At 56.8% G+C, this 12,951-nt stretch overlaps 1 protein-coding gene across 1 annotated transcript in view; it reads right to left on the bottom strand.

The window, feature by feature from the left end:
- Positions 1–88: 88 nt before the first annotated feature.
- The window catches only part of Dnah1 (dynein axonemal heavy chain 1), a 62,001-nt gene continuing 49,138 nt past the window's right edge, over positions 89–12,951 (bottom strand). Inside the window, exons 53-78 of the mRNA XM_040747848.1 lie at positions 12,635–12,826; positions 12,207–12,317; positions 11,377–11,562; positions 10,890–11,081; positions 9,753–9,920; positions 9,480–9,671; positions 9,221–9,352; positions 8,626–8,751; positions 7,777–7,896; positions 7,510–7,659; positions 7,260–7,420; positions 6,637–6,862; positions 6,315–6,510; positions 5,857–6,008; positions 5,215–5,411; positions 4,843–4,987; positions 4,452–4,610; positions 4,241–4,372; positions 3,548–3,718; positions 3,079–3,258; positions 2,819–2,995; positions 2,136–2,306; positions 1,857–1,987; positions 1,172–1,523; positions 700–934; positions 89–237 (exon numbers count right to left, since the gene is read on the bottom strand). Coding sequence (XP_040603782.1) covers positions 116–237; positions 700–934; positions 1,172–1,523; positions 1,857–1,987; positions 2,136–2,306; positions 2,819–2,995; positions 3,079–3,258; positions 3,548–3,718; positions 4,241–4,372; positions 4,452–4,610; positions 4,843–4,987; positions 5,215–5,411; positions 5,857–6,008; positions 6,315–6,510; positions 6,637–6,862; positions 7,260–7,420; positions 7,510–7,659; positions 7,777–7,896; positions 8,626–8,751; positions 9,221–9,352; positions 9,480–9,671; positions 9,753–9,920; positions 10,890–11,081; positions 11,377–11,562; positions 12,207–12,317; positions 12,635–12,826 — 4,476 coding nt within the window. The 3' untranslated portion in view covers positions 89–115. The remainder of the gene's footprint in view (positions 238–699; positions 935–1,171; positions 1,524–1,856; positions 1,988–2,135; positions 2,307–2,818; positions 2,996–3,078; positions 3,259–3,547; positions 3,719–4,240; positions 4,373–4,451; positions 4,611–4,842; positions 4,988–5,214; positions 5,412–5,856; positions 6,009–6,314; positions 6,511–6,636; positions 6,863–7,259; positions 7,421–7,509; positions 7,660–7,776; positions 7,897–8,625; positions 8,752–9,220; positions 9,353–9,479; positions 9,672–9,752; positions 9,921–10,889; positions 11,082–11,376; positions 11,563–12,206; positions 12,318–12,634; positions 12,827–12,951) is intronic.

A 12,951-nucleotide genomic window follows, 5' to 3' on the forward strand; every position in this document is an offset into this window, starting at 1 on the left:
TATTCTCTTCAGAGACTGCTATATCTCTTTTCCTCTACTGTGGCCCTGTACATGGGGCCTCGTGTACACAGCAAGGCACAGCAAGACGTATTGGAAAACTTTTAATGACCCTGGTCTAGTAATCCAGGGCACAGATGAGGGCTACACCACGTTTTATCCAGTGTCGCTGAGGCTGGTCAGTTGGGATCTCCACAGCAATGACATAGTTAGTTGAGTGGCCCGTGGTTGATAATGTTCCTGAAGCAGGCAAGAAAGAGAGCCGGTTAGGTTATCCCTGTCACCACTAGAGAAGGGCTGGGTTACTGAGAAGAGCATAAACAGTGAGTCTGACAGACTTGAGTGGGAAGTAGGAAGGGACCAGGGCCCAAAAGTCAGGCTTCTTGGTGACTTGATCTGATCAAGGCCCAGGCCTGCCTAAAGTTAGGACCCTGAAGATGAAGTTGCTACCGCCCGTCTTATTCCTTTGAACCCTGGCTTTGGCCTCAGTTCTTCCTCTGAGCCACTGACGGAAGATGGGGCCCATGGGCTGCACAATGGATTACTAAGGAGAGCAAGCAGGCAGGGGATTAAGGCCCTAAACACTTAACTTGCTGCATTGGCCCAAACCTCCATCGGCCTTCCTGGGCAGCTAACCTGGGTCCATGTAAACTGACCCAGACTCCCACCTGCAGTGCAGATTGCCTGCCTTGTTTGCCTTACCAGCGCGGGTCAGCGTCTTGTAGATGGGGCACAGGTAGAAGTCCTGGGTCTCAACCTTTCGGTTGGCCACTGGCAAGAGCCAGATGACAGCCATCTCTGTGTACAGCTCTTTGGGCCGTGACTCAGCCAGCCGGAACTGAAATGGGTCCCAGCGAGCACCTTCCAGAAATAGTCCATGGATATAGCATCCTGTGTGGGGCCTTTCCTCAATTTCTGGTGGTGTCCTGGACAGCACCTGTGATGGGCACACAGACACCCAGATTGGAAGCAAGATTAGGATTTGCATCAGGAGGCACGGATCCCCTCCTGAAAGCTGCTGCCTGCCCGTCACCTCGCTGTCTACACTATGGCCTGTAGCCTGCCCTGTCCCTCTGAGTGTCCCTGGGGCTCATGCCTGGGTCTTCCCCCCCTCCTCGTGGGTGGGCATGGGCACAGTGCAGTGTCCTCCCCGTCCCCCAGCTTGTGATCAGACCTTGAAATCGAAGGAGATGGTGTCAATGGAGATGACGAACTTGCGGGCGAAGTTCTGCAGAGTGCCTGTTAGGAAAGCCTGAGGGAAGAAGAAGCCGCTGATCCAGAAGACAGGCGGAATGCCTTTCTCGATCCAGGACCGCACAAAGTTCAGGCGCTGTAGCAGGTCCATGATCCATGAAGCCAGTGGCTTGAGGGATGGGTAGGCCTTGGTGTTCCAGAGCTCGGGCACAGTGTTGTTGTACAGGCTGGTGGACATCAGCTCCAGTTCCAAGGACATTACCACTAGCCCCTTGAGAGCCTTGAGCATGTCACTAAGTGTCTGTGTGATCACCACTAGGAGCTTGTTGTACCTGTGGGGTCAGTGGCGAGGTATTAGTGGGCTGGGGTTCTGTGGCAGTGTCTGCGCCCTTCCGTCTGGGAAGCAATGACAGAACTCATGCTGGGTGTGGAACCGGGTGAGGCATTCCGGGTACAGTAATCCTAGCTCTGGCCCTTACTCAGTATGTGACTTAAGACAGTCAACTTTCTTGGGGCCTCGGTTTATTCATCTATGAAATGAAAATAAGCAGCTGAATTAGAAGACAGATGTTTAGCACTTAGCGAGACAGCTAAGTAACACCGTTGCCATTTCTCTGTGGCGCAGTGGCCCTGTCTGAGTTGGCTAAGGGGTGGCGAGCAATTACCTGATGACCTCTTGTACCAGCACTGTGTTCATGGACTCCTCGTACAGCACAGGGAATTTGTCTGTCACCTCTTGCAAGTCAATAGGTGCAGGGATCTGGGACAGAATGTCCTCAGCCACATCTTCTACTAACTGCAGGGGCAAAAAAGATGAGGGGACAGGGCTGGCTACCCTTAGCCATGACAGGGTTTTACTTGGAGAGTTCTACTCGCTGGTGCAGGCAGAATGGAGCAGCCTGGCCTTGCCCAGACCTTGGCGCCTTCCCTCTCCTACCGCCTACCTCCTCCCGGCTCTGGCCGCCCACAGAGGACGATTTGGGCTGCAGCTGGAGAATGGCACCGAATAGGGCGAAAGTCTCGTTCTGGGCAAAGGTGATGTTGGCGTTGTCATGCAGACCAAAGATCTCAGGCATGTCGTTGAGTGGGAGGCTCTTGATGTAGGAGAGATAGCCCTAGGAGGCACGAGAGCCGAAACTGAAGGCCTTGGCTTGCTCTCCCCAGCCTTCAGAGTCATGGTCACTTTCCCCGGCTCACCTTCCTGCTGTCTCTGGGACTGAAACGGTCTCTGTGGTGTCGTATGCTGTGGCTCTTGCTTTCCTCTGAGCTATTTACCGCCATCCCTCTACTTGTCTCTCTCCGTAGCTGCTCACACCTAACATGCTCCTTCTTGCCACAGGTACTGACACTCACCCAACCTAGCCTCAGTTCAGGATGTCACTCTAGAAGAAGTATGTCCTCAGAGAGTGTCCCCACCCTTATACATAGCCTGCATTGCCACCACACTGGGTGATGCTCCCACAGAAGCTGGTCCCCACTGGACGTGACTGTGGCTTGCCCTGGGATGGGATTCTTCATTAGAAAGGTGTTCTGGAGGCCAGGGCTATACCTCCTTTCTGCCGTCCCCTTCTGCACCAAAGTTCCACGGGACCCTAGGCTCCCCTCCGGTCCCCTCCTGTGGACTCACATTGAGGTCATAGGTGGCTGGGATCTGGTGGTAGATGCCAGAGTCACTGTAGCTGTGTTCAGAGGACAGCACAGCGGGGTTGTAGAAATCTTCCAGGATGTTCATGACACAGCGGCGGTCCCAGTCATCAGTGACACGGCCACCATAGTTGATCTCTCCAGCTGTGTACTTGAGAACCTATGTGGCCAGCCAGTGAGTGAGCGAGTGAGGGTCCCTAGTATAGGTGCCCAAGTCCGTGGCCCCCAGCCTGCCCCACCTACCTTGTAGGGGATGTCCTCATATTCGTCTAGGAACATCTTGAGCTGGCTGATGCAGATGCGCAGGTCACCATCTGTGAACTCATAGGGGATGTTGAAGCCTAGGGGCCCAAATTTACGGCGTTCAAGTGCATTCCCGTGGAATAAGCACAGCGATAGCAGCAGGGACTTGAACTCCACTACCTGCAGAACAGAAAGAGACAGGGTCATAAGAGGAAGGGCAGGCAGACGGGAGCTCAGACTGTACCACACTTAAAACTTACTTTAAATTGTGTGTGTGAGTGTGTGGGTTGTGTGCATATGGATGCTGTTGCTCACAGAAGCCGGAGGTGTCAGATCCCCACGGAGGTGGAGTCTGAGGTTATTGTGAACTGCCTGATGTGGTTGCTGGGAACTGAACTAAATTTTCTAGAAGAGCAGCGAGTGCTCTTAACCACTGAGCCATCCATCATCTTTTCATCTGACGCCTCACCTTTTGACAGGAGTGGAGGAAGTCATCACTGAGGCTGCTGTAGGACTTCAGCAGGTTGGCTTTGACACCACGTGGTGGTTCAATAGTCATTTTGGAGCCATTTTGTAGGATGGACACTGGGAACTTGTTGCTGGGCAGGCTGGTGAGCCACAGGCGGAAGTCCCGATGTACCTGGTGGCCCCAGCACCTCGTGAGCACAAAGATGTTGGCTTAGGCTCCTTCCTACCCAGAAACTCAAGCTCACCCTCTGAGTTTCTCCCTCCTTGAGCTGGTTAGGCTATGAGGTGATGTGGGATAGGACTAGCAAACTCCAGGGTCATCAGTCTGTCGCCTTAGGGAAGTCACTAACCCCCTGAGACTCAGCGACTTGGAGGGCCAATAAAAATCTAGTTAATGATCTAGAATAGCCAGGCAGTGGTGGCCCCATGCCCTTAATCCCAGTACTCGACAGATAGAGGCAGGCAGCTCTCTTGAGTTCCAGGACAGCCAGGAAGACATAGAGAAACCCTGCGTATTCAATGATGACGAAAATCCAGAATAATTAGTTGCATCATGCATGGTACACCTGCTTCGTGTCTGGGTTTGGGCTACATGCTTTGTGGGACTATTTCATTAAAGCATCCTCAGTTCTTGTTGGGTGGTCTCGTTAGTCCTTTCGCTGAGAAGGACCCACTGGCAGGCGGCATGGCACACCTTGTCAGGGTTGATGTGCTCAATGAGACGCTCCAGGGCCGGCATCCAACTTGGTGCCAAGTGGCAGTTCTGAAAGAAGACCCACTTGCCCCTCTCTATGGAGCTACGCATCATGGCTTCTGCCCGAGGGCCCTGTAGGATGGAAACATTGAGTAGGGGGGCGGCTTCTCGTCCTGCCCAGCCCACTCCTCCTTCCTTGCCTTGCCCTTACCTGCCCCTGGCCCAGGGAGATGGCAGAGAGCTTCTTGGAGAACTTCATTTCTTCTGCAAATTTGTAGAGATCCGCAGCAGGGTCAGTGCCCGGCGACAGCACGAAGATGAGGGGTGTGGTGGAGTTGGACTCTTTGAACACCAGAGACAGATTGGCTGTCTGCAAGCACAGGGAGAGATGCTGAGACCAGATGGCGCTGACGAGAGACAGGGTTCAGGAGGGCAAGGGGAAGGGACTCCCGAGGTTCCCGGAGCACTTCCACAAGGGCCTTCTAGGTCCTAGAATGTCCCTCTCCAAGAATTCTAGCCTGGATGGGGCCGGAAGGTGGTCCTCAAGGCACCCATGTCCTTGAGACCCAGGGCACCAGCTCTGCCTGGAGACCAGCACTTGCCTGGGGCTCAATGAAACGGGGCTCCAGGTGGTTAGCCACAAAGTCCTGCATGGCATTAGTAACCTTGTCCCCACGCAGGCAACGGAGAATCAACAGTTTCTGGAACTCATCCAGGTATGTGTTCCAGATGCCAGGCAAGAGCTCCCTGCAACAAAGCCCACTTGAGAGCCAGCCCACGGAAAGCCACTGACCCACGGACTTTGCCGGTAGGGTGGGGTTTCCCAAGAGAACAGGGCTAGAGGCACAGGGAGACGTGGCCATAGATGCAGGGCAGCACTAGGTAATATTTCAAAGGAGGCCTCTGGGCCAGCCTGTCCCTGGGGTCGTGTCTTCTTGTGTGTTCCTGATAGCATAGTCTGGGACCCGGCTTACCTGTGAGGCTCCGCACTGTCAAAGATGGCCTGGAATTCTGAGAGGTGCCTCACGAAGTCGGATGAGAATGTGCCAAAGGCTGGCAGGTTTGAAAGTGCCAAGATGTCTCGCCAGGCCCGGTCCGAGAGCCAGTCTGGTGCAGGGTTTTCAGTCATGGTCTGGATGGAGCCTCCAGACAGGAGGTAGCGCCACTCGGCCTAGCAGAGGACAGGTTCAAGTTGGTGCCTATGCCCCGTAACCAGCTCCTTGGTGTCGCTTAGGCACCTCGCCCGAGGAGCTGGGTTACTCCCAGTGTCTTCTGCTCTGCCCTTCCTTGGACGTGAGGTACACGGATGCTCCCGGCTGAGCAAGTGTGGGAGGCTCGGGACCGTTTGTCCCCGGGGACAGTCTCTGCTCAGCAACACACTTAAGGCTCTTAGGAGATCTGTGCTCACAGCATCCTTGGGGCCATATGAATGCAGAGTCCCCTGTTGTATTGTTTAAACAAGAACTGTGCTTCCGAAGATCTCTGCCCCCTTTAACTGCACTGTGCCCACGGGTGTTGAGGCTTTCACTTAACACCTATGCTGCGGTCTCGGGCCCAACCCTAGGGTGACCCTAAGGCGGACAGTCCCTGAGCCGGCCCTCTGCCTGCTTCTGCACCTGGTTGATCTTGCCCTCGTTCATCATGATCCGGACACACAGCAGGAAGGCGAACATCAGCTTGTGCTTCTCGAAGAGGCTGCGGCACACGTTGCTGTAGAGGCTGTAGGTCAGGTAGCGGTTGATGTTGCTGATGCGTTTCTTCAGGGTGTCTGCAGGGCGGGGCAGGTGGTGGCACAGCGTGGGGAAATTGAAGAAGGGAGACCATCTTGGGGTCTAGCCCAGGCTTGAAAGTTTCCCAGCAGCTATCGGGGTAGTCTGTGCCCCTCCTAAATGTTTGCAGGAGGGGGATCTGAGCAGGGGAGGGATGGGGAGGTGGCGCCTTCTTCCGTGTCATGAGTGTATGATGTAGGGGTGGGCCTAGATGGGGGTTCGTGCGTGTGCCCCACCATAGCAATGTGCCATACGCATCCCACCCACTTCAGAGTGGGCCCGCCGTGCCAGCGTGCCGGAGCTACCTGCCCTCTCTGAGTTGGTGATGCCTGAGAGGAAGATGTTGAGGAACCACTCGAGGGAGTACTGGTACATGGGGTCCACGTTGGCCAGGTCTGACACGCAGAAGAAGAGGATCTGGGTGCGGACCGCCACAGGTATGTACTCCATGCGTGTGAGGTCGATGTCCTTCTCTGTCTGCTCTGCAATCCTGACCTTAGCCTGGGCACAGGGGCAGAAGGAAAGGGATTAGGTCCAGGAGGCTGCATGGGGCAGTAGGTAAGCAGCGCTGGGGCAAGTAGCGGGGGGGGAAGGTCCGTCAGGTTTGTAAGGAAGGCGGCCCCCAACCTGGATCTCGGCAGCCTTCATCTTGGAAGCCTCTAGCACCTTGATGAGTTCCATGTCATCTACGGGGTTACCCTCAGAGGAGCTGAGGCGGTACAGTATCTGGTCCTCAATGTCCTTCAGCTCTTGGCGCATCTTGGCGTTGCTGACAATCAGCTGGTTCTTGGCCTCTTCTAGATCAGGTCGTTCCTCAGCCACGACCTGGCCTAGCAGCTGGTCCTCTAGGCCACTGCCGGGGTGGAAGACCATGCTTATCACACCTGGGCAACTCCAGGGGTCAGTGTTAGCCTGCGCTTAGCTATCAAGGGCGGGCCCAGCGCCGCCGCCATGGTCGGCCCTGGAGGCCTAGCCTCAGTCTGTAGGATTGTTAACGAGACCTTGCATAGCAGGGACTGGCTGGCCAGACCCTGAGTTCTTCTTTGGCAAAAGGGGCTATGAGTGATCAAGATAAGGATCAGTGGAGGGTCTGGAAAAACTTGGGATGCCAGAGTACCCGGGAGGAAGTTGACGGGGCCGCTAAGCAGGAAAGACAGACCTCTTGAGTCCTGCAGCTTAGGGATGGCCAAGAGATGACAGGTGGCAGGAAGGGACAACTGATGCTTGTGTTCTCGTGGGTGGAGGCTTACCTGGGTGACAATGTGAAGTTGATGAGGGTGAGTTTGGTGGAAACCTCTGGTGTGTAGTGAGGGTTGGGCAGCTTGGTGGTGATGTACATCCTGAAGTCCTCATGGTAGGGGATCACTGTGTCTCCCAGCTTCAGCACTGTGTTCCCTTGCTGCTTGTACGTCTGTGGCAGGCAGGATGGATGGGCGCTGCGGTGGGAGTGTGGTTGGTCGGGCCTGCGGGCCATAGCTTCCCCTTCCTCGACGGGCCTACCTGCTTGAGCAGCACAGGCTCCAGTGCGGGATCCAGCTCCTCACCCACATTTTCTAGAAGGCATGGCTTGCCAAAGCGGATAGCATTCTCCATGCTGCGCAGGAAGTCACGGTCACTCAACTTGAACACGTCTAGCCCGTTGTCCTTCTCCTGTAGGGGAAAGTGGGGTTAAGGGAGCTTAGAGCCGGGCCAAGGCTCAGTTGCTTCCCCAGCACCGGCTGCGCCTGTGTGTGTGTGGGTGAGGTTAGCATTAGGGGCTCCGCTTACCATGTTCTTGATCCATTTGTTAGCCTGACTCTGGGGGTCAATGAAGTGGGTCCAGCGCTGGGAGTATTGATTGATGACCCCGTTTTCCACTGACAGAGTGTCATTGGGGAGGCCAGCGATCTGTGGGAAGCCAGGTGCCATGCTGGGTCAGGGTTTTTATGGGTGTGTAGCTGGCTGGGACATTAGCTGCTCTCGGCTCTGCTCTGGGTGTAGGTTTCACTGTGTTGTGTGCTTTGGATGGGGAGCATGAGGGATACAGGCAGCGGTGTGGATAGGAGCCTGTCTATTTTGACCCTGGACAGTCTTCTGATGCTCTCCTTTGCCGGGCCTTTCCGTCCACGGTGCCCGCCACATCCCTGCTTAGTGACATCACTTCCACGGTGCCCACATCCCATTGGCTGTTCTTGCATTTGCCCATGCTTAGCCTCTTTCTTTGCCTTTTGGGCCTAGCTCAGACATGACTTTTGTTTTTGTTTTTTAAAAACCTCTACCATGGCCAGGCAGTGGTAGGGCACACCTTTAGTCCCAGCACCCTGGAGACAGACGCAGGTGGATCTCTATCAGTTTGAGGCCAGCCTGGTCACAAAGCCAGTTCCAGGACAGTCAGAGCTGTTACACAGAGAAACCCTGTCTCAACCCCCTCCCCCAAAGAAACCTCTCCCTATGGTTGCTAGTACCTGTGTCACACCCATCCTGGTTCCTTCCCCTTTGTCTCTCACTCACTACCCTCTGGCTACACCCGGGAGGGCCGAGAGGAGGCATCCATGAGTTAGGCTTCGGAAAGGGGGTAGAGAGGAGGCAGGCTCTAGGCTCAGCCTGAGACAAATCCTGACATCTCTTGAGAGTTACCTGCCACGAGCGGATCTTCACAGGGTTTCCCAGTGTTGCAATCAGTGTGGGCTTGGAGGTGTGCGGCACATGGTGGATTGTGAGCTGCCTGACCCACTGTTCATAGAGTGTTGTGCGGTACTGGCCCTGGAGAGATGTAAAACTTGAAGCCACCACACCAGACACACAGAGTCCCCTCCCCTCTAACCACAACACTGCTTGGTAAAGGCATGCGGAAGGCAGGGCTCAGGTGTGGAGCTGGACGGCACACTTCAGACCTGCTTGGGCCCTGCAAACCACGGACCCTTGTCTACGCGAGGGGTCGCGCCTTCAATACCGTCCCCAAAGATGGCTGTGAGGATTAAATGGGGCACGCAATGGGGCGTTCAGAGCAGTGTCTGGCACAGGTGCACATGTGTGAGCCTTTTTATACCCCCAAGTGGGGGGGACTCTTCTGGCCTGTGTGTGCACAGCTATGTACCTGCTCAGCACCTGCATGCTACACAAGGGAGGGAAGGAGAGGTACTCCATAGGTCGCCCTCGCAGAGGTAAGGCCTCGAGGGAGGGTCTGTTCACCGGATGGAGCTCATCAGGGGTAGGGTTGGGGGCTCTTTACCGTGAAGGGGCCCAGGTAGGCCACAAAGCCGGCAGCCACCAGCACATCTCCAGAGATGTTGTCAAGCATGTTCTCCAGGTTCTCCACGGTCTCCTGCCAGCGGACCTTCTCATCCGACAGTCCATTGATGAGCTGTAAGAGCAGCCTTGTGGAGTGGGCTATGGGAGGCTGGGCTGGGGCCCCGGGGCTGGCTCTGCCCGCTGCGGCCCTGTCCGTTGCTCGCTAAGAAGGGGACGGGCCTGCCCGTGGGCTCACGCACCTTGTCGGCTCGGCCGAGGCGCTGCTCGCACTGCTCACACTTCATTTCTAGCTCCTCCTTCTTGGCGACGCACTCGCGGTACTTGGCCTGCATGGTGGCGATGCCGTCTTCCACCTCGCGCAGGTGCTGCTTCGCCTCTTCTAGGATCCTCTGCGTGACCTCCAGGTCATCCTGGGCTTCCCGTAGGGCTTGCTGCAAGCAGAAAGAGGGGTCAGCTCGCAGCCGGTACCTGGGGAGGGGAGCTGGCCTCCACGAGCTCTGTGCAGTCCTCACCCGTTTGGGTTCCACGGCCTTGGCTACAAAGTGGTACTTGTGCATGGCGCGCACCCACTGGCAGATGGAGGTGCAGGCCTTGGACACCTTGGCGATGGCGGCTGGCTGGAACTCCTCGTTGTCAATGTACGGCTGGATGGCTTTGATAACTGCCTCCCCAATGTTGTCCTGGGGGAAGGGGGGTGGAAATCACGGGCCTCAGGGCTCTGCTTCATTATTACTGCTTCAGTATTGCATCTAGGTGCTGGAGAGCCTCCCACACCCAGGCCCTCTTCCGCCTTTGTTAGCCATGGGGCCTGGGGACTGAGCCGCTGGCAGGCTCTCAGAGATCACAGGTTAAGACAAGCCTAGAGGAATCAGAGCTCAGGCTGTGAGCCCTCCTGGAGTGGGTGCCTCCCCAGAAGGGCGTCTCTGGGCCTGCAGATCTCTGGTTTCCCCTCTAGTGGAACAGTAGGAGGAGGGCTGTGATCGCAGGGGGTAGCCCACGCAGGCCGGGCTACCGGCATTCAGTGAACTCCCGGACTGGAGAGGGGTTTGCCGCAGGGGGTCTGTGGGCTCCACCACGGCACAGTCCGAGACAGCAGACTGTCAACGGGCACATTTGAAAATCCCAAATGGGCAGACACGCAGGGACCCTAGAGACAGCTGGAGGGGGAGGGAGCTGGAGCTTAGGAGGGAGATAAACGCACAGCAGGCGGTGATGAATCTCTTGACTAGGACCAATGCGGTGGGGGCGGGGCGGGTGTGTGTGGGGGGGTGTGGTGTGGTGGGGGTGGGGGTGGGGCAGGGGATGATCTCCAGGCTGTGGAGCCTTGGAGTGACTGCGGGTGACATCCCACAGGCACAGGAACCGGACCTGGTCCCAGGCTCCTCAGTTGGCATCAGTTGGGGAGGAGGAGGCTGTCACCCCCCCCCCCGACAGTTCCTTGGGGCAGGGGACAAGCTCTGTGTCCCGTGGTCCCAGACAGCTCTGCGTCCCCAGGGGCCATGTGGGCTGCAGCTAGCTAGCGGTGGGACAGGCGGCGGGGGGGGGCAGAACAGAGATGGCTGCACCTGCGGACGCTGGTGTGGCAGGCGCTTGCTTCTCCACTTCTATCCCCCCACCGTGTCTGGCCTGTCTGTTTAGCGGGGTTTTACCTTGTCAAACTTGAAGAGGCTCTCGAGGAAGCGGCCTGGGTCCTGCAGCAGCCCCTTGCCTGGCTCCCAGTAGTCGTCCACTTTGGAGCCCGGCTTCTCCCCGGGAACCTTCTTGGGTTTGACGCCCTTCATGATGCACACGGCCTCGATGACCAGCTTCACCCCCGGGGGTGGGCGCTGCATGGCGCGCACCTACGGGCCATGCCAAAAAGGTGTAGAGGCGGGGGGGGGAAGGGTCCTATCCTTGGGCAAGGTGGGTCCCGCCAACCAAGTCTCTGCTGCCATAGGGCCTAGAGCCTTGGGGAGATGCGTGGGGACCACACAAGGAGGGGGAACAAGGAGCTGGTACCCTGGCCGTCACGCTGCCCTCACCTGTCGATGCAGTCACCAAAAGACGCGGGGCGGGGGCGGGCTTGGGCACACGGTTAGGACCTGAGAGGACACCGGGAGGGGACGTGACAGGGTGAGAAGATGCCTGGCTGCCCACCTCTGTGACGTCGTTCTTGTTGAGGTTCCGGAGGCTGGCCAGGGCTGCATCCAGGGCCGGCAGGGCCTCATCCAGGTCCTTCTGGGCATCGTCGGCGATGGCTTGGGCCTTGCTGGCCTTCTCGTTGGCCTTGATCTCCTCTGCCTGCACGGATTTCCGGGTTTCCTCAGCTATGGCTGTGTCCACCTGGGGACGGGTGGGAGACGGGGGAATCCACTTAGCGGCCAGCGGCAAGGACAGGAATGCCGCCCTCCCCTTGCTGTGGGCAGAGATGCAAGAGCGAGAGACCTGGGAAGGCCAGGAGTTCCTTCCACATCTCGAGGGCCCACAATAGAGCTTAGGGGTGTCTAGGTTTGGCCATTCCAGCCCTACCAGGCCCACGTGGCCGTCTGTACATGATGCAAAGAAGATGCGCCTCCCATTTCCTGAGGGAGCATGTTACAGCAGTCTGACCCTATAGAGCAGGACACTTGAATGCCGGAAGAAAGCTGTCAGGCTAATAGTGGCGAGTGCCCGGAAGACTGGGCCCTCACCGTAAACCCCAGTCCTGGGCAGAGTCTGCCTGCGACGGTCCTGCCACTCAGCCTGAGTTGTGGTTGTCGGCGTTGCCTGGTCTGTTTGGATTCATCTGCCTTGCTCTTTGTGGGACCCCTGCCTTAGGGAGTGCCTGACTTAGAGTACTAATGGTCCTGCCTAAGCATCTGTCAAGTAAATAGACAGCTGATGAACGAGGAAAACGGGGTGCACAAGGCCAGTGGCTGGCCACTTGATGTTTTGAAATGTTGAGCATCCTTGCACAGGGTCAGGGAGCTCTCTGTGGGCAACCCAACCTTGATCTGCTCCATAGTGAGCAAAGTGTCCTTGGCAGCCTCTTCCAGCAGGGGGCGCATAATCTCCAGCTCCTCCTGCATCTTGGCCACATCCTCAGAGGTCCGCAGCAGCTAGTCAGGGGAGAGCAGAGAGGAGAAGAGAAAACAAAACAAAGCAAGCACGGGTCTTACAGGGGCCAGAGAGAGGTCAGGTCTGTAGGGTTCTGAGGAGAGGGCCCTGTTTGGTCACCATCATTCACGGCCCTTAGGTTGCTTGGTGGTCACTGGGGGAGGAGGCCTCACTGCCTGAGAAGCTGCGGGGCACCTTGGTTTGCCCTTTCCCTTCACTGTGGAAGTCACCTTGGCAGCACTTTGGACTGCAGCCACCTTGGCACCACAGACTGCTAAGACCCGGCAGCCGCTGTCTGTGAGGCCTCCCTCGGGCCTACCTTATCAAGGCCGCTGTTCATGCGGTTTTTAGCAGTCTTCAGTTCCATTTTCTTCTGCCCAATGAGGATAGAGAAAATGTTGAGCAGTTCCAGATAGCTCTTGGGAGTTACATAGTTGTGGCGGGCCAGCTCTGCCAGGTACTCAATGCATTTCTTGGCCACGGACTGGTGGACAAACACGCAAACCTGAATCTGTGAATGGGGAGACCATGGATGCTTGCGGCACTTCAGCAAAGACCAGGTACCAGGCACCCACAAAGCCACTGTGTCTTGTTCCTGAGGAAGAGGCTGTTGCAGAGCTTCTATACCTCCTATTT

This window comes from Mesocricetus auratus, unplaced genomic scaffold (genome assembly GCF_017639785.1).
Source record: "Mesocricetus auratus isolate SY011 unplaced genomic scaffold, BCM_Maur_2.0 Super-Scaffold_100006, whole genome shotgun sequence".
Taxonomy (NCBI): Eukaryota; Metazoa; Chordata; class Mammalia; order Rodentia; family Cricetidae; genus Mesocricetus; species Mesocricetus auratus.